General features: G+C 38.6%; 1 protein-coding gene across 1 annotated transcript in view; it reads left to right on the top strand.

Annotated features, from left to right (window-relative positions):
• COL19A1 (collagen type XIX alpha 1 chain) overlaps positions 1-22,499 on the top strand; it is a 448,270-nt gene that overhangs the window by 257,412 nt on the left and 168,359 nt on the right. Inside the window, exon 16 of the mRNA XM_045161980.1 lies at positions 8,270-8,323. Within this exon, the coding sequence (XP_045017915.1) occupies positions 8,270-8,323 (54 nt within the window). The remainder of the gene's footprint in view (positions 1-8,269; positions 8,324-22,499) is intronic.

Genomic DNA, 22,499 nt, shown 5'->3' with positions numbered 1-22,499 from the left:
AAAGTATTGGAGTTTCAGCTTCAGTATCAGTCCTTCCAATGAACACCCAGGACTTATCTCCTTTAAGATGGACTGGTTGGATCATCCTCAAATTTGAATTTCCTAATTCTGGAAAAAATATGATTTTTCTATACTTCGTTGACCTATGTTTTACTAATGATAATATTGATTTTCTTTGTAAATCAACTAATAATATTTAATAAAGTCAGATCAAAAATATTCTGAATATTAATGTAATAGAGCTAGGATTAAAATTTGGTCATGGATAATCCAAATAGAGAATTTGATTAAAAATAGCATTGGAGATGAAAAATAATTCCCCTTTTTCATCAAATTCCTTGCTGAGTCCTAGAGTTAGCAAAGGTCAGGAGTCGGGGAATACTCAGAATCATGACTGTCTGGGAGGCATGTTAGTGGGTTTATCTGTGAGTATACCATAAATTTTTTTAATCCATTGAATACATTCCAAGTCAAGTTTAATATTTTCATCTTATGTAGGCTTTTGCTATGTAATTTTTCTTAACTAGTAAAGGGAATGGAATTTTTATTACATGTGGCTCAGAATTAGCTGTACTATCTTGATGAATGTTCAGTATGTGTATGTTTTAGTAGCTCACATTTAAAAACACTGAAAGATCTGTCAACATTTGGATGTATATCAAAAATGTTATGTGTAAGTTTGACTATTCATGAAATTATAATAGTTTCCAAGTGTAAAGGGGAAGAGTTTTATCTGAAGCCAAGATTGTGTCAATCTCAAAAAAATGACACAAGCCCTTGTTATTATCTTGTAATTAATCTTTGGTATATTTTGATTTGAAAATTTGGTTTTCTTATCATGTCAGAAATTTACCATCCTAAAGTTGACCTAATTAGGCAGTTTTCTTTTGTTATCTATCATTTGGCAGGTGTTTGTGGTTAAACAAACAAACAAAAAAAAGAACTGATCACATTTTTCACTCCCTGGTTTTTCAGTTCAGTTCAGTTCAGTCGTTCAGTCGTGTCTGACTCTTTGCGACCCCATGAATTGCAGCACACCTCCCTGTCCATCACCAACTCCCGGTGTTCACCCAAACTCATGTCCATCGAGGCGGTGATGCCATCTAGGCATCTCATCCTCTGTCGTCCTCTTTTCCTCCTGTCCCCAACCCCTCCCAGCATCAGAGTCTTTTCCAGTGAGTCAACTCTTCGTATGAGGTGGCCAAAGTATTGAAGTTTCAGCTTTAGCATCAGTTCTTCCAAAGAACACCCAGGACTGATCTCCTTTAGAATGGACTGGTTTTATCTCCTTGCAGTCCAAAGACACCCTGGTTTTTATTCCTGCCTAAATCAATAAATACCGACCCCAGGTTGGTAGGTGCCCAATATGCTACTGGTGATCAGTGCAGAAATAACTCCAGAAAAAATGAAGAGATGCAGCCAAAGCTAAAACAACACCCAGTTGTGGATGCGTCTGGTGATAGAAGCAAGGTTCAATGCTGTAAAGAGCAATATTACATAGGAACCTGGAATGTTAAGTCCATGAATCAAGGCAAATTGCAAGTGGTCAAACAGGAGATGGCAAGAGTGAACATCGACATTCTAGGAATTTGTGAACTAAGATGGATTGGAATGGGTGAATTTAACTCAGATGATCATTATATCTACTACTGTGGGCAGAAATCCCTTAGAAGAAATGGAGTAGCCTTCGTAGTCAACAAAAGAGTCTGAAATGCAGGACAAGGATGCAATCTCCAAAATGACAGAATGATCTCTGTTCATTTCCAAGGCAAACCGTTCAATATCACAGTAATCCAAGTCTATGCCCCAACCAATAACACTGAAGAAGCTGAAATTGAACACTTCTATGAAGATCTACAAGACCTTCTAGAACTAACACCCCAAAAAGTGTCCTTTTCATTATAGGGGACTGGAATGCAAAAGTAGGAAATCAAGAAACACCTGGGGTAACAAGCAAATTTGGCCTTGGAGTACAGAATGAAGCAGGGCAAAGGCTAATAGAGTTCTGCCAAGAGAATGCACTGGTCATAGCAAACACCCTCTTCCAACAACACAAGAGAAGACTCTACACATGGACATCACCAGATGGTTGACACTGAAATCAGATTGATTATATTGTTTGCAGTCAAAGATAGAGAAGCTCTATACAGTCAGCATAAACAAGACCGGGAGCTGACTGTGGCTCAGATCATGAGCTCCTTATTGCCAAATTCAGACTGAAATTGAAGAAAGTGGAGAAAACCACTAGACCATTCAGGTCTGACCTAAATCAAATCCCTTATGACTATACAGTGGAAGTGAGAAATAGATTTAAGGGACTAGATCTGACAGACAGAGTGCCTGATGAACTATGGATGGAAGTTCGTGACATTGAACAGGAGACAGGAATCAAAACAATCCCCCCCAAAAAAATAAATGCAAAAAAGCAAAATGGCTGTCTGAGGAGGCCTTACAAATAGCTGTGAAAACAAGCGAAGTGACAAGCAAAGGAGAAAAGGAAAGATAGGCCCATTTGAATACAGAGTTCCAAAGAATAGCAAGGAGAGATAAGAAAGGCTTCCTCAGTGATCAATGCAAAGAAGTAGAGGAAAACAACAGAACAGTAAAGACTAGAGATCTCTTCAAGAAAATTAGAGATGCCAAGGGAACATTTCATGCAAGGATGGGCTCGATAAAGGCAGAAATGGTATGGACCTGACAGAAGCAGAAGATATTAAGAAGAGGTGGCAAGAATACACAGAAGAACTGTATAAAAAAGAGCTTATGACCCAGATAATCACGATGGTGTGATCACTCACCTAGAGCCAGACACCCTGGAATGTGAAGTCAAGTGGACCTTAGGAAGCATCACTATGAACAAAGCTAGTGGAGGTGATGGAATTCCAGTTGAGCTATTTCAAATCCTGAAAGATGATGCTGTGAAAGTGCTGCACTCAATATGCCAGCAAATTTGGAAGACTCAGCAGTGGCCACAGGACTGGAAAAGGTCAGTTTTCATTCCAATCGCAAAGAAAGGCAATGCCAAAGAATGTTCAAACTACCACACAATTGCACTCATCTCACACGCTAGTAAAGTAATGCTCAAAATTCTCCAAGCCAGGCTTCAGCAATACATGAACCGTGAACTTCTTGATGTTCAAGCTGGTTTTAGAAAAGGCAGAGGAACCAGAGATCAAATTGCCGACATCTGTTGGATCATAGAAAAAGCAAGAGAGTTCCAGAAAAACATCTATTTCTGCTTTATTGACTATGCCAAAGCCTTTGACTGTGTGGATCACAATAAACTGTGGAAAATTCTGAAAGAGATGGAAATACCAGACCACCTGACCTGCCTCTTGAGAAATCTGTATGCAGGTCAGGAAGCAACAGGTAGCAATCAGTCTGACATGGAACAACAGACTGGTTCCAAATAGGAAAAGGAGTACGTCAAGGCTGTATATTGTCACCCTGCTTATTTAACTTCTATGCAGAGTACATTATGAGAAATGCTGGGCTGGATGAAGCACAAGCTGGAATCAAGATTGCCAGGAGAAATATCAATAACCTCAGATATGCAGATGATACCACCCTTATGGCAGAAAGTGAAGAAGAACTAAAGAGCCTCTTGATGAAAGTGAAAGAGGAGAGTGAAAAAGTTGGCCTAAAGCTCAAAATTTAGAAAACTAAAATCATGGCATCCGGTCCCACCACTTCATGCCAAATAGATGGGGAAAGAGTGGAAACAGTGGCTGACTTTATTTTTCTGGGCTCCAAAATCACTGCAGATGGTGATTGCAGCCATGAAATTAAAAGACACTTACTCCTTGGATGGAAAGTTATGACCAACCTAGACAGCATATTAAAAAGCAGAGGCATTACTTTGTCAACAAAGGTCCGTCTAACCAGTGGTCATGTATGAATGTGAGAGTTGGACTATAAAAAAAGCTGAGCACCGAAGAATTGATGCTTTTGAACTGTGGTGTTGGAGAAGACTCTTGAGAGTCCCTTGGACTGCAAGGACATCCAACCAGTGCATCCTAAAGGAGATCAGCCCTGGGTGTTCATTGGAAGGACTGATGCTGAGACTGAAACTCCAATACTTTGGCCACCTCATGCAAAGAGCTGACACATTGGAAAAGACCTTGATGCTGGGAAAGACTGAGGACAGGAGGAGAAGGAGACGACAGAGGGTGAAATGGTTAGATGGCATCACCGACTCAATAGACATGGGTTTGGGTGGACTCCGGGAGTTGGTGATGGACAGGGATGCCTGGCATGCTGTGGTTCATGGGGTCGCAAAGAGATGGACACAACTGAGAGACTGAACTGAACTGAAATCAATAAAACATAGGCTCTACATATCCCTGTAACATTAATTTTTCCAAAAATAGGTAAAAGAACAAATACGTACATTTTATGAATGCTTGCTCAGTTGTTCAGTCGCGTCCAGCTCTTTGAGACCCCATAGATGGTAGGCTACCAGAATCCTTTGTTCATGGGAATTTTCCAGGCAAGAATACTGGAGTAGATTGCCATTTCCTTCTCCACATTTTATGAATACTATATGGAGGAAGACTCAGGAAGATTTGGGGAACACTGAGCATTCTTGATGGCTTGCCATGTGGATCAGCAGTAAAGAATTCACCTGCGGTGCAGGAGGCACAGGAGATGGGTTCGAGCACTGAGTCAGGAAGATCCCATGGAGGAAGATAGCAACCCATTCCAGTATTCTTGCCAGGAAAATCCCATGGACAGAGGAGCCTGGTGGGCTACAGTCCATAGGGTCACAAAGAATAGAACTTGACTCAGTGATTGATCACACATGCACAAGCATTGGTGATACATGTAGAAATTTTTGTATAAATGCTTTTTCAAAATTAGTTACAGGAATTTATACTAAATTCTGACAGTTTTAATCAAAGAAAAGCTATGAGTGAAAAATTAAAATATATTTGTGATATATTTATTCTAAATAAAATTGGATGGTATGAAGATTTAATTTCTATGAAAAAAACGAAAAATGTATACATAATAATACATAATAAATACATCCTCACAAGTAAAATTAAAATATATTTGTGATATTTTTATTCTAAATAAAATTGGATGGTATGAAGATTTAAATACTATGAAAAACCAAAAAATGTATACATAATAATACATAATAAATACATCCTCACAAGCACACCTGATGTTTTACTTTAAATGTAGTTATGACTTTTAAAGAAAATGGTTACATTATAAAAATGAATCTTAATTTTTAAAAATTAGATAATAATGCTTCTCCTGAAGGGATGAAGATGAATTCATATGTTCAAGTGTGTCTTTACTAGCGTTCTCATATTCCAAAGAGTTTAAGGCATTTAATATATAATAGATTAACCATTCAGTTCAGTTCAGTTCAGTCACTCAGTCGTGTCCGACTCTTGCGACCCCATGAGTCACAGCACACCAGGCCTCCCTGTCCATCACCAACTCCCGGAGTTCACTCAGACTCACGTCCATCGAGTCAGTGATGCCATCCAGCCATCTCATCCTCTGTCGTCCCCTTCTCCTCCTGCCCCCAATCCCTCCCAGCATCACAGTCTTTTCCAATGAGTCAACTCTTCACATGAGGTGGCCAAAGTACTGGAGTTTCAGCTTTAGCATCATCCCTTCCAAAGAACACCCAGGGCTGATCTCCTTCAGAATGGGCTGGTTGGATCTCCTTGCAGTCCAAGGGACTCTCAAGAGTCTTCTCCAACACCACAGTTCAAAAGCATCAATTCTTCGGCACTCAGCCTTCTTCACAATTCAACTCTCACATCCATACATGACCACAGGAAAAACCATAGCCTTGACTAGATGGACCTTTGTTGGCAAAGTAATGTCTCTGCTTTTGAATATGCTATCTAGGTTGGTCATAACTTTTCTTCCAAGGAGTAAGCGTCTTTTAATTTCATGGCTGCAGTCACCATCTGCAGTGATTTTGGAGCCCCAAAAAATAAAGTCTAACACTGTTTCCCCATCTATTTCCCATGAAGTGATGGGACCAAATGCCATGATCTTCATTTTCTGAATGTTGAACTTTAAGCCAACTTTTTCACTCTCCACTTTCACTTTCATCAAGAGGCTTTTTAGTTCCTCTTCACTTTCTGCCATAAGGGTGGTGTCATCTGCATATCTGAGGTTATTGATATTTCTTCCAGCAATCCTGATTCCAGCTTGTGCTTCTTCCAGCCCAGTGTTTCTCATGATGTACTCTGCATAGAAATTAAATAAGCAGGGTGACAATATACAGCCTTGACGTACTCCTTTTCCTATTTGGAACCAGTCTGTTGTTCCATGTCCAGTTCGAAATGTTGCTTCCTGACCTGCATATAGGTTTCTCAAGAGGCAGGTCAGATGGTCTGGTATTCCCATCTCTTTCAGAATTTCCCACAGTTTATTGTGATCCACACAGTCAAAGGCTTTGGCATAGTCAATAAAGCAGAAATAGATGTTTTTCTGGAACTCTCTTGCTTTTTCCATGATCCAGCAGATGTTGGCAATTTGATCTCTGGTTCCTCTGCCTTTTCTAAAACTAGCTTGAACATCTGGAAGCTCATGGTTCACTTAATGCTGAAAAGCCTGGCTTGGAGAATTTTGAGCATTACTTTACTAGCGTGTGAGATGAGTGCAACTGTGCGGTAGTTTGAGCATTCTTTGGCATTGCCTTTCTTTGGGATTGGAATGAAGATTAATCATACATATTCTAAAAACCCTTTGAAAATGCTGGCTCTACCCAAAAGGTTTTTTTTTTTTTTTAAACAGTGGATTGAATTCTCATTATGATTTTTTTTCAATCATTAACAGGTGCCTGGTATTGAATACGACAGTGATTCTACCATTGTCCTTACAGCCTGGTGAATCATTTCCTAAATAATTACTTAAATGGAATTATGATAAATAATTTAAAGGACAAGTACAGGCACCTTAAGACTGGTGCAATAAGGCATTCATCTCTTTATGTGGACAATCCAGGGAGGTCAGGCTGGCTTTTCTTGAGGTCAGTTTGTGTTCTGGAGGATGGAGGGGTCTGTGTCTAGTATCACCTAGAAAGCTCTTACAGGTGAGCAAGCAAGCAGGTGGTGGAGCAGAAGGATGGAGGAGAGTAATAGATGGATCAAATCCACCTATTTGGAGCTACATCAGTTGGACTTGGGGACTGGATGTGAAAGAGAAGTGAGAGAGGCAAGTATGGAAGGCAAGTTCTAGGTTCCCAACAAGAGCTCTAGCAGGATGGTGCGTGGGTCTACAGAGTTGAGGTGCTGGAAAAGGCCCCAGTTTTGGTGGGAGGGCCCTAAATGTGGTGTTGCTGTGCTAAATTCACATGCTGGGGAGAGCAGAGTGGGTGTACCAGGCAGGCATTTGGATGTGTGGACCTACAAGCTCAAATATAAATTGAATAAAACTTTTGTCATCACTGGCCTGGAGAATCCAAAGTCCAAGGTATAATACAAGATCATGGCAGGAGAACGGGGAGAAAATGGGCCTAAACCCTCACATTGAAAGGCGTTATAGGGAAGGAGGAAGCAGCCAGAGAGACTGAGAAGCCTCCAGAGGGGTAACAACTAACCATCAATCCCAAAGACTTTAAACAGCAGCGGTATCAACATTCTGGGTTTTGTGTTGAGAATTTATGTGTAATAGTAATTATCTGTGAGAATCGGGAGATTCAGATTAGTGCACCTGGGACTTCCTGCACATTTTGTAGAATTGAAAAAAAAAGGTTATTTTTTCTACCACTTGAATACTTTTCATGAGAAAGTATTAAATAATGTCTATGAGGCTAAAAATTAAGTGGTATGAATAGATAAATGTTGAAGCTGATGTCATAACCAGGTGTTTTTTCAGAGGAAAACTACAGAGCCACTCTCAACCAAAAATGCTGTTGCATTTATAGAGTTTAAATACATGAAGAGGCATTTTTTTCTGCCTGTAAATATTGTTACCATTTATTGATGGCAGCTTGATTAAAAAAAAAAAAAAAAAGACATGGTTCCAACCAAATGAGAGTCATCCCTGGAAGTGATCGCTGGTTAAGAGTCTTTCTTTTCTTTTGTCTTGTTAACTCTGAAGATAAACCAGTCAAAGAAGGACAGTTCACCATTATTAACGTGTTATATAGTCTAAGCTTGGAAGAGCTCAGATCACTTTAAAAGTTTTTGTATAATCAATAAAATTAGTATTAATTTTCACAGCATTCTTTGTAAGGCAGGCATGTTTGAAGCAATCTACTAATATGTGTCCCCCTTTTTTTTTTTTGTAGGGTTCCCTGGGGATACAAGGCCCCCAAGGTCCACCTGGAAAAGAGGGTCAGAGGGTAAGTTAACTCGGAACAACTGGCAGGCATACTAACTCAGAGGTTACTTATTTCTGAACACTTACAAAAATAAATTGGAATACAGCAGGCAAATGGGCAGTGGGAGAGTATCAACTATCTGAAAGCTGAAATTTGAGATTTTGACAGAGCTTTTACAATCCAGAAAATTCTATATATTTTCCAGATTGGCAGCACAAGTGTGGAAATACTGTTTGGGTGAAATGAATTAGCTGTAATTTGATCTGGAACACATGATCCTGTTTGGGGGGTTTTGAGTTAAGCTCATCTTTGCTGATTTAAGTTTAATGAGTTATCTTTGCAGAGTTTTAGCCTGTTCATGAATTCTGGAAAGATTGTGGATTTTAAGTGCATTCTTTAGCCAAATTAAATTATTGACATTAGTGATTCTTTGTAGTTAACTTTTCCTACCTTTGAGATATATATGTATCATGTAAACACATTGTACTTGCCGAGGGAGTATAGCAGTCACCTTCCAGTTCAGTTAGGCTTACTGGCTCCCAGTAAAAGGAAGCCCTGCAGTGAGACTTGGTCAGCCCTCCATGAACACTCTCTGCAGTGGGGTACCCCATTCCTATGGTTAACCGTTATTAACTATTTTCAAATCATGCTAAAGATTCCAAACATTTAGTATGTGCTTTCTTATATGAGTAGTATTTTTAACTTTTGTTACCTTATAGATGAGAATTGTGTGACTCATGGAGTGTAGATGCCTTGCCTAAAGTTATAGAACTAATGAAAAATCAAGCTTGGACTTGAATTTGGGCTTTCTGACTTTGGATTTCATGTTCTCTTTTACTGTCTCAGCATGTTAACCCCAGAACTCTTTCTTAGTCATTTAAATTTATTATTCCCTGTTCTGCCCCCTGGCAAATAAGTCTGTTGCCTCAGATATATGAGTCCTTCAAATATTTGAAGACCTATGGTATTTTTACCAAGGTTTGCCTTTTGTCAGATTGATAATAAAATCCACATTCTCTAAGCTCTTCCTCTTGTCTTGATTACTGACTACCTAACATGCCAATGGTCTTTCCCAGAAAACACTCATGAACCTTCTGAAGGTGTCAGTAATGGAACTGGAGGTATATATGGTATTTAGGGCAGAGTTAAGTGTGGCAAATATGCCCTGTGCCTATGACCACAGGCTTCTATTGCAACCTAAGATGAGCCAATGCTCCTGTGAATGGCGTCACACTTTGTTTTTCCTAACTCCTTCTACTACAGCAGCTCTCTTTTTTACAATTTGTTTTCCAGAGTTACAATTAAAGGTTTATTAGGAAAAAAATGAACTAGATGACATTGAAATTTGTTCAGTTAAAAAAATTCTGTGTTCAGTTCTTTTTCCCAGTGGCTATTTCAGTGAACATAATAGGGCTTAATAAGTTTGGACGATGAAAAAAAAAAACAGAAGAAAAATTTTGTGAATAATAGCTAACATTTATGGGCTACCTATTTCTAATTTCATTTGTTTCTCACAATAGCTCTGTGAGGTAGATTCTACTACAGTGCTCACAGGGAAGCGGAGTTTGTTCAGGAGCCTGAATAGAACACATTCCTATTAAGTGGATTATATGGATATTTTAAAACTATTTACAAAGTAGTCACATTTGGGTTCTACTCTCAACACCTATGTGTATAATTATAGTTTCCTCTTTTTAGCTCTCCAGCTCATTATCCAAGAGTTCATTACTCCACCTGATCAAAGTTTTAAATAGTCTAGAGAAAAAATTGAAGATTACTTCCCTAGATCTGTGCTTTTGAGGCTGTTTTAAGCATTTTACCCACTGGAGGCAGAGGACTAGATGAAATGACCTTGTGTAGTTAATGCCTAAGCTTCTTATTTTCTCACAGTCGTGGCCAAGATGATTGTTGCATCTAGGAACATATTTCTTAATTAACTTCTATCTTAAGCATCCAGGGTACATTTTGCTCATAGTAACTACCCCTTCATGGAAACTGAGTGATCAGTTATACCCCCTAGTTAATATACAAGAAACAAAATAATTAAGGAACACATAACAAAATATGTAAGGAACACATGCAACTCAGTAGCAAAACATGCAATAACCCAGTTTTCAACCGGACTTCTCAGAAGACAACATACGACATACAAATGACCAATGGCTATATGAAAAAGTGCTCAATGTAGCTAATCATTAAGGAAAACTAATCAAAACCGCAGTATCACCCCACACTTGCTAGAATGGCCAGTATCAGAAAGACAAGAGATAAGCATTGACAAAGTTATGGAGAAGAGGGGACCCAGGCTCCCTGCTGGTGGGAATGTAAATTGGTGTAGCCACCATGGAGAACAGTATGGAGGTTCCTCCAAAAAGTAGAACTACCTTATGAGCCACAGTGTCACTTGTGGGTGCATGTCTAAAGGAATGAAACCAGTATTTTGAAGAAATATACATACCCCCATGATATAGAAGCAACCTAAATATCTATTGACAGGTGAATGAATAAAGAAAATACAGTTAAATACACACATTCAGTGGAATATTATTTCAGCCTCAATAAAGAAGGAAATCTTGCCATTTGTAACAAAATGGATGAACCTGGAGGACATTATGCTAAATGAAATAAGCCAGTCATGGAAAGATAGATGCTCACTTATATGTGGAATCTTAAAATATAAAAATCCATAGAAACAGAGAGTAGAGTGGTGATTACTATAGGATGGGGGAGAGGGAAGATGTGGATCACAGGGTACAAAGTTTTAGGTATACAAGATGAAGAAGTTCTGGGGACCTAATGCACAGCAATGAGAGTGTAATTAATACTGTGTTGTATACTTGAAATTTGATGAAAGAGTAGGTCTTAGGGGTTTCCACCACAAAGAGGTAACTATTTGTGAGCAGATGGATCTGTTAATTAGCTTGATTATTGTAACTATTTCACGATGTGTTACGTATATCAGATCAAGTTGTATACCTTCAATATGTGCAGTTTTAATTTTCAACAATGACTCAATAAAGTAGAATGATAATAAAACTAAGAAACAGAGTTTTAATTTCAACTCCAGAAAGTAGCTTATAGTCCCTGGGTGGTTTGAGATGGAAATTATGGAGCTAAGTGGGTGAAGGTAGGCAGAGTGTCTGACTTCCTCCCTCGGAAGCAGCAGTTTTTTTGTGTTTTGTTTTTTTTTTAATTTGTGTGGTAAGAACACTTAACCATGAGGTCTACTGTCTTAACAAATTTCAATATACAATGAAATTGTACTTCTTTTTAAAAAATAAAGTATAGTTGATTTGCAATGTCAGGTTAATTATTGCTGTACAGCAAAGTGACTCAGTTATATAGGCATTCCTTTTTAATATTCTTTTCCATTATGGCTTATCATAGAATATTAAATATAGTTCCCTGTGCTATAGCGTAGGAGCTTGTCATTTATCCATTCTATATATAAAAGCTTGCATCTGCTAACCCCAACCTACCTCTCTATAGCTCCCCCAACCCCCTCCCCCTTGCAACCACAAGCCTGTTCTCTATATCCCTGAGTCTGCTTCTGTCTACAGTGAAACTGCACTTCCAACTTGGGCTGACATGTGGTCATTTCAGGGCACCGCCTCCTTTATTTTAATTGAAAACTTCTTCCCAGTCAGATCTTTGCCTGTCCTACAACTGTGCAGTGGCCTTTCTGAATCACAGAGTAAGAACTGATCCTTGTCATCATTAAATTTCACCTTCTGGGTTTTAGTTTCTAACACCATTCTGTTAGGTGTTTCTCAGTGAAATAGCTCTACTGCTGCTGCTACTAAGTCGCTTCAGTCGTGTCTGACTCTATGTGACCCCATAGACGGCAGCCCACCAGGCTCCCCCGTCCCTGGGATTCTCCAGGCAAGAACACTGGAGTGGGTTGCTATTTCCTTCTCCAGTGCATGAAAGTGAAAAGTGAAAGTGAAGTCGCTCAGTTGTGTCCGACTCTTAGCGACCCCATGGACTGCAGCCTACCAGGCTCTTCCATCCATGGGATTTTCCAGGCAAGAGTACCGGAGTAGGGTGCCATTGCCTTCTCCAATAGCTCTACACCACCTTAAATTTTGATAAGCCTACCCTCTGAGTCTTCATTCACATCACTAATGAATCCTGAGCAGGACAGGCCTGACTCCTTGTAACACCTTGTCTACCACTGATGTTCGTGTGGCGTGATACAAATCATGTACAAATACATTTGACCTCTCCTTCCTTCCCACCCACAATTTCTTAATCTGTCTTGTAAGATAATTATGAGAGTCTTTGTCAGACTAGCTGAAATGAAAAATATTCAAATGAGGTTCTTTAAAAATAATGATGCTTCAAATTGAAATTGTACCCTAGCAAAGCTTACATTTCAGAAGAAGGTGACTTAACCAGTAATTCAAGCTTATGTATTCTTCATGATAATTATGAAGGAACATATTCAAATTATAAAGTTCAACCACTATATTATGCAAATTTACTCCATTTATAAATATGTATAGTCCAGGTAATTTTATATTACTTTTTATTCTATCTTATCAAGAGTAACAGTGTCAGAAACTAAAGAAAGTAGTAGAATTTTACAGATAATGTTAGGCAAGCTTTATTATTATTACTATTGCTTTTTTACAAATGCCATGTAGTTAAAGGAAGACATTTAGGTCAGGTATTATTGATGTTATTCACATTTACAAATGATTATTTCCAAATGTGCTCAGTGATTTCATTCTGCTTTTCAGTTACTTGAAGGGGAAGCACATTAAAGAAACAAGTATTCTTAAATATTTTCATTTAGGCCCAACTTACTGCCACTATTTCTTCTCTGCTCAAGAGTTAAGCAGCACACAGCTCTTTCGGACACACAAATGTACATGTCTGTGTATGAGTATGTGTGTGTACATACTCACAAGCAGATGCACACACTGAAAGCTAAGACCAATAATATTTCCTTTTTCTGAAATTTGCAATAGAAAACAACAGAAAAATCTAGGAATTTAACATTCTTCTATTAACCTATTCTCAAGAAAATCCGTATTTTTTTTACAGGTGTTTGATCAGGAAGGAGTTGACTATCACTAAGTTTATTGAAATGAAATATATAATATGTGCAAGTTTATGTACCTTACTCCTTCCTAGGTATAATGTCTTTAAGGAAAGTGGAAGAAATCATTGATTTGTTAGTTTTTCTCAATGATTAAAAATAGAGTATCTTCTATTCTACAATATCAAACATGAGTGTCAAATGTAAACATACCTTAAAAAAATTATGTTTCTATAAAGCATCATAGAAAAATGTTAATAATACTACTGTTATTTCTATTAAGGCATAAGGACTCTGATAAATTCCTTTTATTTTTCTGTTTAACCCTTTATGTAGTTTTCTATATGCACAGTAAGAACATTATTTTTTCACAAGTACCACACCAAAAATTCTGTTTAAATTTTCATTAATTGACTTTATCTTCTTCACTGTCTTAGAAGCTACTAAATTTCAGATTCTGTGTTCATTTAATAAAACATAGTAGCAGTGTACTTCTTGTACTTAAAAGCTGCTGCTAACCTTAACAATGTTTGGTAGTGATGTATATCTGAGATTTGTGGTTTTCTATTTTTGTTTAACCTCCTTATTTCTTCTTTGAATCTTTTATAGGCCATTATTTTTTCCCTCTGTTATCTTTTTGAAGTCCTATAAGTAAAACATTTGACTGACACCTGTTTGGGTCTAACATCTTTTATAGATTAACACAGTTTTTAAAATTCAACTAATGTTGAATATTGACCCTAAGCCTCAGATGAAGGTTTATCAGGGAGTAGTAGAGAAGGGCATGCTGGGGACACTTGTCTGGAGACCAAGGAGATGTCCAGCCATGATGACAGAGAAGGCCCAGGAGGATGACCAGGATGCTGCAGGGCCAGGAAGTAAGCAGAAGAGAGTTTCAGGGTAAATAGAGGGTTCAGCAGCATTAAAATGGGGAGCAAAGTTGGGGGAGAGATACTGGTTAAAAGAAGAGGTGATTGGAGCTGGTGCCAACTGAGAGAGAAGGTTTGGTTGAATAAATGGGAGAGCATTGGAAACAAAACTTGCAAGAAAAGATAAGAGGTAATTAGGGTGTACATTGTGAGTAAGGAGAGGCAGCAATGGGGAATCTGGGGGTCGGGGGGAGAAAAGGTTAGGAACTGCATGGGAGCCCAAGGAGATGTCTTAGTGAAAAGGGGAATATTTCAGATGGCTGAGCACGTCTGTGAAAGTTTACAGGAAAGACCTCAAAAGAACTGGCATTTGTACAAATTCCCTTTAACATATAGATTCCTTATGCTTCCCTGGTGGCTTAGCTGGTAAAGAATCCACCTGCAATGTGGGAGCCCTGGGTTCGATCCCTGGGTTGGGAAGATCCCCTGGAGAAGGCAATGGCTACCCACTCTGGTATTCTGGCCTGGAGAATTCCATGGACGGATAGTCCAAGGGGTCACAAAGAGTGAGACGCAACTGAGAGACTTTCACTTTTATTTTTCTTAATAACATTTCCAAAACATAAAAAATAATTATCATTTTATGTGTCCTTGGATTTCTCCTTACAGTCACATTAAGTGCATGTCTGAACAACCTCTTGGTTTGAAACAACCAGGGCCTGTTGTTAGTCGCTCTAGGTCTCTGAAAGAACATTTATTGGTGAATCAGCTAAGGACTGCCCCAAACATGAGATTGTTTGGATGGACCTAGGTGATACCACACCCTTACTGTCTCTGCTGCTGGATCCTAATTTCAATCCTGAGTAGAGAATTTATATTTTAAATGCCATATAAGTCACCTTCTTGGAGAAGGAAATGGCAACCCACTCTAGTATTCTTGCCTGGAGAATCCCATGAAGAGAGGAGCCTGGTGGGCTACAGTCTATGGGGTCACAAAAAGTCAGACACAACTAAGGAGTATGTCAAGGCTGTATCTTGTCACCCTGCTTATTTAACTTACACGCAGAGTACATCATGAGAAACGCTGGGCTGGAGGAAGTACAAGCTGGAATCAAGATTGCGGGGAGAAATAGCAATAACCTCAGATATGCAGATGACACCACCCTTATGGCAGAAAGTGAAGAACTAAAGAGCCTCTTGATGAAAGTGAAAGAGGAGAGTGAAAAAGTTGGCTTAAAGGTCAACATTCAGAAAACGAAGATCATGGCGTCTGGTCCCATCACTTCATGACAAATATTGGGGAAACATTGGAAACAGTGACAGACTTCGCTTTTTGGGGCTCCAAAATCACTTCAGATGGTGACTGCAGCCATGAAATTAAAAGACACTTGCTCCTTGGAAGAAAAGGTATGACCAACCTAGACAGCATATTAAAAAGCAGAAACATTACTTTGCCAACAAAGGTCCATCTAGTCAAAACTTTGGTTTTTCCAGTGGTCATGTATGGATGTGTTGTTGTTTAGTCATAGTCATGTCTGATTCTTTTGTGACCCCATGGACTGCAGCCTGCTAGGCTCCCCTGTCCATGGGATTTCCCAGGCAAGAATACTGGAGTTGGTTGCCATTTCTTTCTCCAGGGGAACTTCCTGACCCAGAGACTGAACCCAGGTCTCTTGCATCCCCTGCATTGGCAGACGGATTCCTTACCACTGAACCACAAAAAAAGCCCTCGGATGTGAGAGCTGGACTATAAAGAAAGTTGAGCACTGAAGAATTGATGCTTTTGAACTGTGGTGTTGGAGAAGACTCTTGAGAGTCCTTGGACTGCACGGAGATCCAACCAGTCCATCCTAAAGAAGATCAGTCCTGGGTGTTCACTGGAAATACTGATGCTGAAGCTGAACCTCCAAAACTTTGGCCACCTGATGTGAAGAACTGACTCATTGGAAAAGATCCTGATGCTGGGAAAGACTAAAGGAAGGAAGAGAAGGGGACAACAGAAGATGAGATGGTTGGATGGCATCACCAACTCAATGGACATGTGTTTGAGCAAGCTCCAGGAGTTGGTGATGGACAGGTGAGCCTAGTGCATTGTAGTCCATGGGGCCGCAAAGAGTCGGACACGACTGAGAAACTGAACTGAAGTGACTAAAGCAAGTCACCTTCTGTCTTGCTCTCAGTTTAGCTTCTCTGCCTGTGCCTATCTAGTTTTTTTTTTTTTTTAATCCCCTCCAGGCAGCCATCCCTTTAATTCTCTCCTTTTAACCTTCTGCAGATTTTACTTTTTACTCTCCCTTGAAGTGCTTGCTCCAAGCCACCTTGCAGCCTGCATCTGGGGTCAAGGTTCCTTGTGTCCTAAATAGCATGGAGGATTCACCCTCCATATAAACACAAAGGGAAAGCATGTTTGTTTTTTTTTTGGCTTGTACCCATGTATAAATATGTAAACATACATGTGAATGACAACTGAGAGGTTTTGCATCCTGTAACTAGGGGTTCATGTTTATTGCACATGTTAAACTTCTGGCATTCAGATGACACGTTTTTCCATTTACTTCCTGTGGCGTTTCCTGAAGATTTCTCCTTAAGGATTACCTTGAGAGTTTTAGAGAGATACCCATCTTTGAGCCTGTCTTCCATCTAGATGGGAAACTGGGCAAGTGTGTACCCTGTGCAGGCTCAGAAAGCTATGCCTCTTTCCCCTAAAAGCTTCTGTGAATGCACAAAACTAACATGAGGCACAGAGGGTGGAATCCATCAAATCTCCACATGTCCCAGCACTCCTGTTTGCAGGGCTCCATAGATGACTTTGGGGAACTGTTACTATTGTTCCAGTACCTAATATTGCCAACTTTGCCTTTACCTGACTTTCTTTCCAGAAACTCACCTTCCTGGAGAAGGAAATGGCAACCCACTCCAGTGTTCTTGCCTAGAGAATCCCAGGGACAGAGGAGTCTGGTGGGCTGCCATCTGTGGGGTCGCACAGAGTCGGACACGACTGAAGCGACTTAGCAGCAGCAGCAGTTATCTGCAGTTTACCTGCAAGACTATCAAAATTAACACTTATAAAAGGTCAATAATTGAGAAAACATTTATTGAGTTAAATTAATATTGGTGAGAAAATATACTGTGATATGAACTCTACAATATAATAAATCATATGTTGGTTTATTTTGGTTTTTAATTGAAATGTAGTTGGTATTATATCAGTTTCCATTATACATTGTGGTGATTTGACATTTTAATAGCTCATAGTCCATTTAAGTTATTACAGAATAAAGGCTGTATTCCCCTGTACTGTATAATATATCCTTATTGCTTATTATTTTATTCATTATAGCTTGTATCCCTTAATCCTATATCCCAGTCTTGTGATTCCTCCCATCCTTCTCCTCACTGGTAACCACTAGTTTTTTCTCTGTACCTGTGAGTCTGTTTCTGTTTTGTTATATTCATTTGTTTCTTTTATATTTTGGATTCTGCATATAAGTGATAACATACAATATTTGGCTTTCTCTGTACTATTTATTTCACTAGGCATAATACTCTTCATCTACATTGCTGCAAATGGCAGAATTAAATTCATTTTATGGTTATAAATTCCAATTTATATGTGTAATATATATCACATCTACTTTATCTGTTCATCTGTTGATGGACACTTAGGTTGCTTCCATATCTTAGCCATTGTAAATAATCCTGTTATGAACATCACAGTGCACATATCTTTTCAAATTAGTGTTTTCATATTTTCTTTAACTATATATCCAGGAGTGAAATTGTGAGATCATATGGCAGCTCTGTTTTTAATATTTTGAGGAGCCTCAATACTGTTTTCCACAGTGACTGAACCAGTTTACCTACCCGCCATCAGTAGATAAGGCTTCCATTTTCTCTGCATTTTGCCAGCATTTGTTATTTTTTGGCTTTTTGATGATAGCTCTTCTAACAGGTGTGAGGTGGTATTTCTTTGCTTTTGCCTTTCTGTGATGATTACATCTTTGCATGTGCCTATTTGCCAACTCTATGTCTTCTTTAGAAAAATATCTATTCAGGTCTTCTGCCCATTTTTAAATTGGATTTTGTGGGGGGGGTGTTGACATTTAGTTGCATGAGCTGTATATCTATTTTGGATATTACCCCATTATCAGTCATATTATTTGCAAATATTTTCTCCATCCAGTAGGTTGCACTTTTGTCAATGGTTTTCTCTGATGTGCAAAAGCTTCTAAGTTTAATTAGGTCACATTTATTTTAGTATTTGTTTCCTTTCCTTAGGAGACAGATCAAAAAATGTATATTGCTATATTATGTCAAAGAGTATTCTACTGTTCTCTTCTAGAAGTTTTATGGTCTTCAGGCTTGAAGACTTACAATTAGATCTTTAATACATTTTGAGTTTATTTTTGTGTACTGTATATGAATAAGTTCTGTGTCATTTTTTACATGTAGATGTTCAGTTTTCCCAGCAACACTTACTGAAAAGACAATCTTTTCTCCATTGCATACTCTTGCCTCCTTTGTCATTGATTAATTGACCATGAGAGGGTGGGTTTATTTCTGGGCTGTCTGTTCTGTTCTATTGATCTGTGTGTGTGTTTTTGTACCAATACCATCATGCTGTTTTCATGACTGAAGCTTTGCAGTATAGTGTGAAGTCAGGGAACATAGTAATTCCGGGTTTGTACTTTTTTCTCAAAAGTGCTATAACAATTAAGGGTCTTTTGTGGGTCCATGTAAATTTTAGGGTTATCTGTTCTACTTCTGTGAAAAATATCATGGATATTTTGATAGGGATTATATTAAATCTGTAGATTTTGGGGATAGTATCAACATTTTAACAATATTAACTCTTTCAGTTAAAGAACATGAAATATCTTTCCATTTCTTGGTATCATTTTCTGCATCTATTGAGAGCATCATGTGATTTTATTCTTCAGTTTGTTAATATAGTGTGTCACATTGACTGATTTGTGAGTACTGAGCTATCATTGACTCATTGGAATAAATAACACTTGAGCATAGTGTATGATTCTTTTTTATATTTTGTGGAATTGATTTGCCAATGTTTTATTGAGAATTTTTTACATTTATAGTCATCACAGATATTGGCATGTGATTTTTTTTGTAGTGTCTTTGTCTGGTTTTGATATCAGAGTAATGCTGGGCTCATAGAATGAATCTGGGAGTGTTCCCTCCTCTTCAGTTTTCACAATGGTGGAAGGAGATGGCTGTTGCCTCCTCTTTATATGTTTGGTAGAATGCCCCTGTGAAGCCATCCAGTCCTGGACTTTTGTTTGCTGAGAGTTTCTTTTTTATTACAAATTCAGCTTTACTACTAATAATCAGTCTGTGCAGGAGACCCAGGTTTGATTATTGAGTTGGGAAGATCCCCTGGAGGAGGGCATGGCAACTCACTCCAGTATTCTTGCCTGGAGAATCCCATGGACAGAGGAGCCTGGGGTCCATAGGGTCTCAAAGAGTCGGACATGACTGAAGTGACTTAGCACTCAGTGATCAGTCTATTCATATTGTCTATTTCTTTCTTATTCAGTCTTTGAAGATTGTATTTTTCTAGAAATTTGTCCATTTCCTCTAAGTTGTCCAATTTGCTGGTACATAACTGTTTACAGTATTCTCAAGACTTTTTGTATCTCTATGATATCAGCTGTTTTTCTCTTCTTTTATTTATTTCATTTGAATCTTTTCTTTTTGATGAACCTGGTTAAAGTTTTATCAATTTTGCTTATCTTTAAAAAAAAAAAACAGTTCTTGGCTTCATAGATCTTTTCTATTGACTGTTGGTCTCTATTTTATTTATTTCCTCTTTGATCTTTGTTCTTTCCAGCTTTCTTCTGACTCTGAGTTTTGTTTGTTCTTCTTCTAATTCCTTTAGATAGTGGATTAGGTTATTTGAGACTTTTCCTATTTATTGAAGTAGGCCTGTATTGCATCCCATAGATTTTGGAGTCTTGTGTTTCCATTTTCATTTCCCTTGAGGTATTTTCCTATTTTCTCTTTTATTTCTTCATTGACACTTTGGTTTTTTACTAGCATGTTTGTTCTCTGCTTGTTTGTATTCCTCCCTTTTTGCTCCCTGTAATTGATTTCTAGTTTCATACCATTGTGGTTGCAAAATTATACTCCTTATAATTTCTATGCTTTCAATTTATTTAGATTTGTTTTGTAGCCTTGCATGTGATCCATCCTAGAGAAGTCTCATGTGCTCTTGAGAAGAATGTTTGCTCATCTGCTTTTGGGTAAAATGTCCTCTAGATATCTATAAATCCATTTGGCTTATTGTGGACCAAGGCTGCCATGTTGATTTTCTGTCTGGATGAGCTGCCTATTGATGTAAGTAGGCTATTAACGTCCTCTACTATTATTTTGTTTTTGTCAGTTTCTTCCTTTATGTCTGTTAATATTTGCTTTATATATTTAGTGCCCCTATTTTGGTTGCTTATATATTGACAAGTGATATCCTCTTCTTGTATTGATCCCTTTATCATTATACAGTGTCCTTGTTGTCTTTCATTATAGACTTTGCTCTAAAGTCTATTTTATCTGACATGAATATTGATATCCTTGCTTTCTTGTCATTTCTAATTGCATGAAATATCTTCTCCCATCTCCTCATTTTCAGTCTATATTTTTTCAGCTCTGAAGTAAGTCTCTTGTAAGCACCATATAGATGGGTCTTGCTTCCAATCTAACCAGCCACCCTGTGTGTTTATTGGAGTATTTAGTGCATTGACATTTAAAATGACTATTGATAGGTATGTACTTATTGCCATTCTGTTATTTGTTTTCTCATTGTTTTGTCATTTTCTCAGTTCTTTTCTTCTTCCTCTAGTTTCTTCTCTTCTGGTTTGATAATTGCCTTTAGTGGTATGCCTGTGTTCCAAGTTTTTGTATGTCTATTGTATGTTCCTTTTGTTTGTCTGTTTCATGGAGTTTTTAACCCTTGGTCTCACCCTAGGTGGAAAGGACAGGTAGAGACGATCCTTCCCACGCTTCACTTACTGTGGGCAGTGTCTCTCGGTGTTTTCCCCTGAGATTCCTCACCTTGTGTCTTCCCTGGGGCACTGGAGGGCAAGGAGGCCGGAGATGATGCTCCCTAAACTTTGCTAGCTGTGGGCAGCTCCTTCCAGCTGGTTTCACAGAATGTCTCACCCCGGTTAGAGATGATGAAAAGCCCCTTAGTCCATGCCTCTTGGGCTTCCCTTGCGCCTTCCTTCCCATCCCAGTTCTCTGTAGGATCTGAGAGTGGGATGGCAGGCATGCCAGGCCACTGGGATTTGCCTTCCTGGAACTACAGCAGGTGCAGACAGAGACAGTGGTGGAGGACTCAGGCCTGACATGGATTGTGGGGTTCAGGCCATGGGGTTCAGGGTGCAGGTATATTGTAGGTTCTTAATTTGTGGTCACTATGAGGTTTACATATGTTGACCTATAACTGTATCTATGTGTTTTTAACTGATAATCATTTAAGTTTAAACATATTCTAAAAGGCATTTTTTAATTCTCCTTTCTCATTTTTTACTTCCCTTTCCCATGTTTGTGTTAGTTACAGCTGACTTTAAAGTTTTTGTCTTTTAATGCTCATACTTGCCTCCTTAAGTGCTGATCCATGTGTGCTCTGCTCCTTCAGTCATATCTGACTCTTTGTAACCCCATGGACTGTAGCCCACCAGGTTCCTTTGTCCATGGAATTCTCCAGGCAAGAGTACTGGTATGGGTTGCCCTTTCCTTCTCTAGGGGACCTTCCTGGACCAGGGATCGAATCTGGGTCTCCCACATTGCAGGCAGATTCTTTACCATCTGAGCCACCAGGGAAGCCATAGCATTTACCATATGTTTACTAGTGGGATTTTCCTCTCTTCTAAATTCTTACTTCTTGTTGTAGTCTTTTCCACTTAGAGAAGACCTTCTAATGTTTCTTGTAGAGTCGGTTTAGTTTTGACCAAATTTTTTAGTGTTTTGCTCATCTTAGAAGTTTATCTCTCCTTTAATTCTGAATTTTCCTTTAATTCAGTCCATGGGGTTTCAAAGAGTCAGAAACGACTGAGCGATTGACCAAAAACAACAAAATTCTGAATGATAACCTTGCTGGGTAGGGTATTTTAGATTGTAGATTTTTCCCTTTCAAATCTTCAAATATATCATGCCACTCCCTTCTGGTTGGAAAGTTTCTGAAGAAAAATCAGCTGATAGTCTTAGGATTGCTCCCCACGGCTCTTTGTCTCTTTCTTGTTGCCTTTAAAATTCTATTTATCTGTAACTT

This window comes from Bubalus bubalis, chromosome 10 (assembly GCF_019923935.1).
Source record: "Bubalus bubalis isolate 160015118507 breed Murrah chromosome 10, NDDB_SH_1, whole genome shotgun sequence".
Taxonomy (NCBI): Eukaryota; Metazoa; Chordata; class Mammalia; order Artiodactyla; family Bovidae; genus Bubalus; species Bubalus bubalis.
Note: the sequence above shows the minus strand (reverse complement) of the source record. Positions and strands in the feature narration are given on the sequence as shown.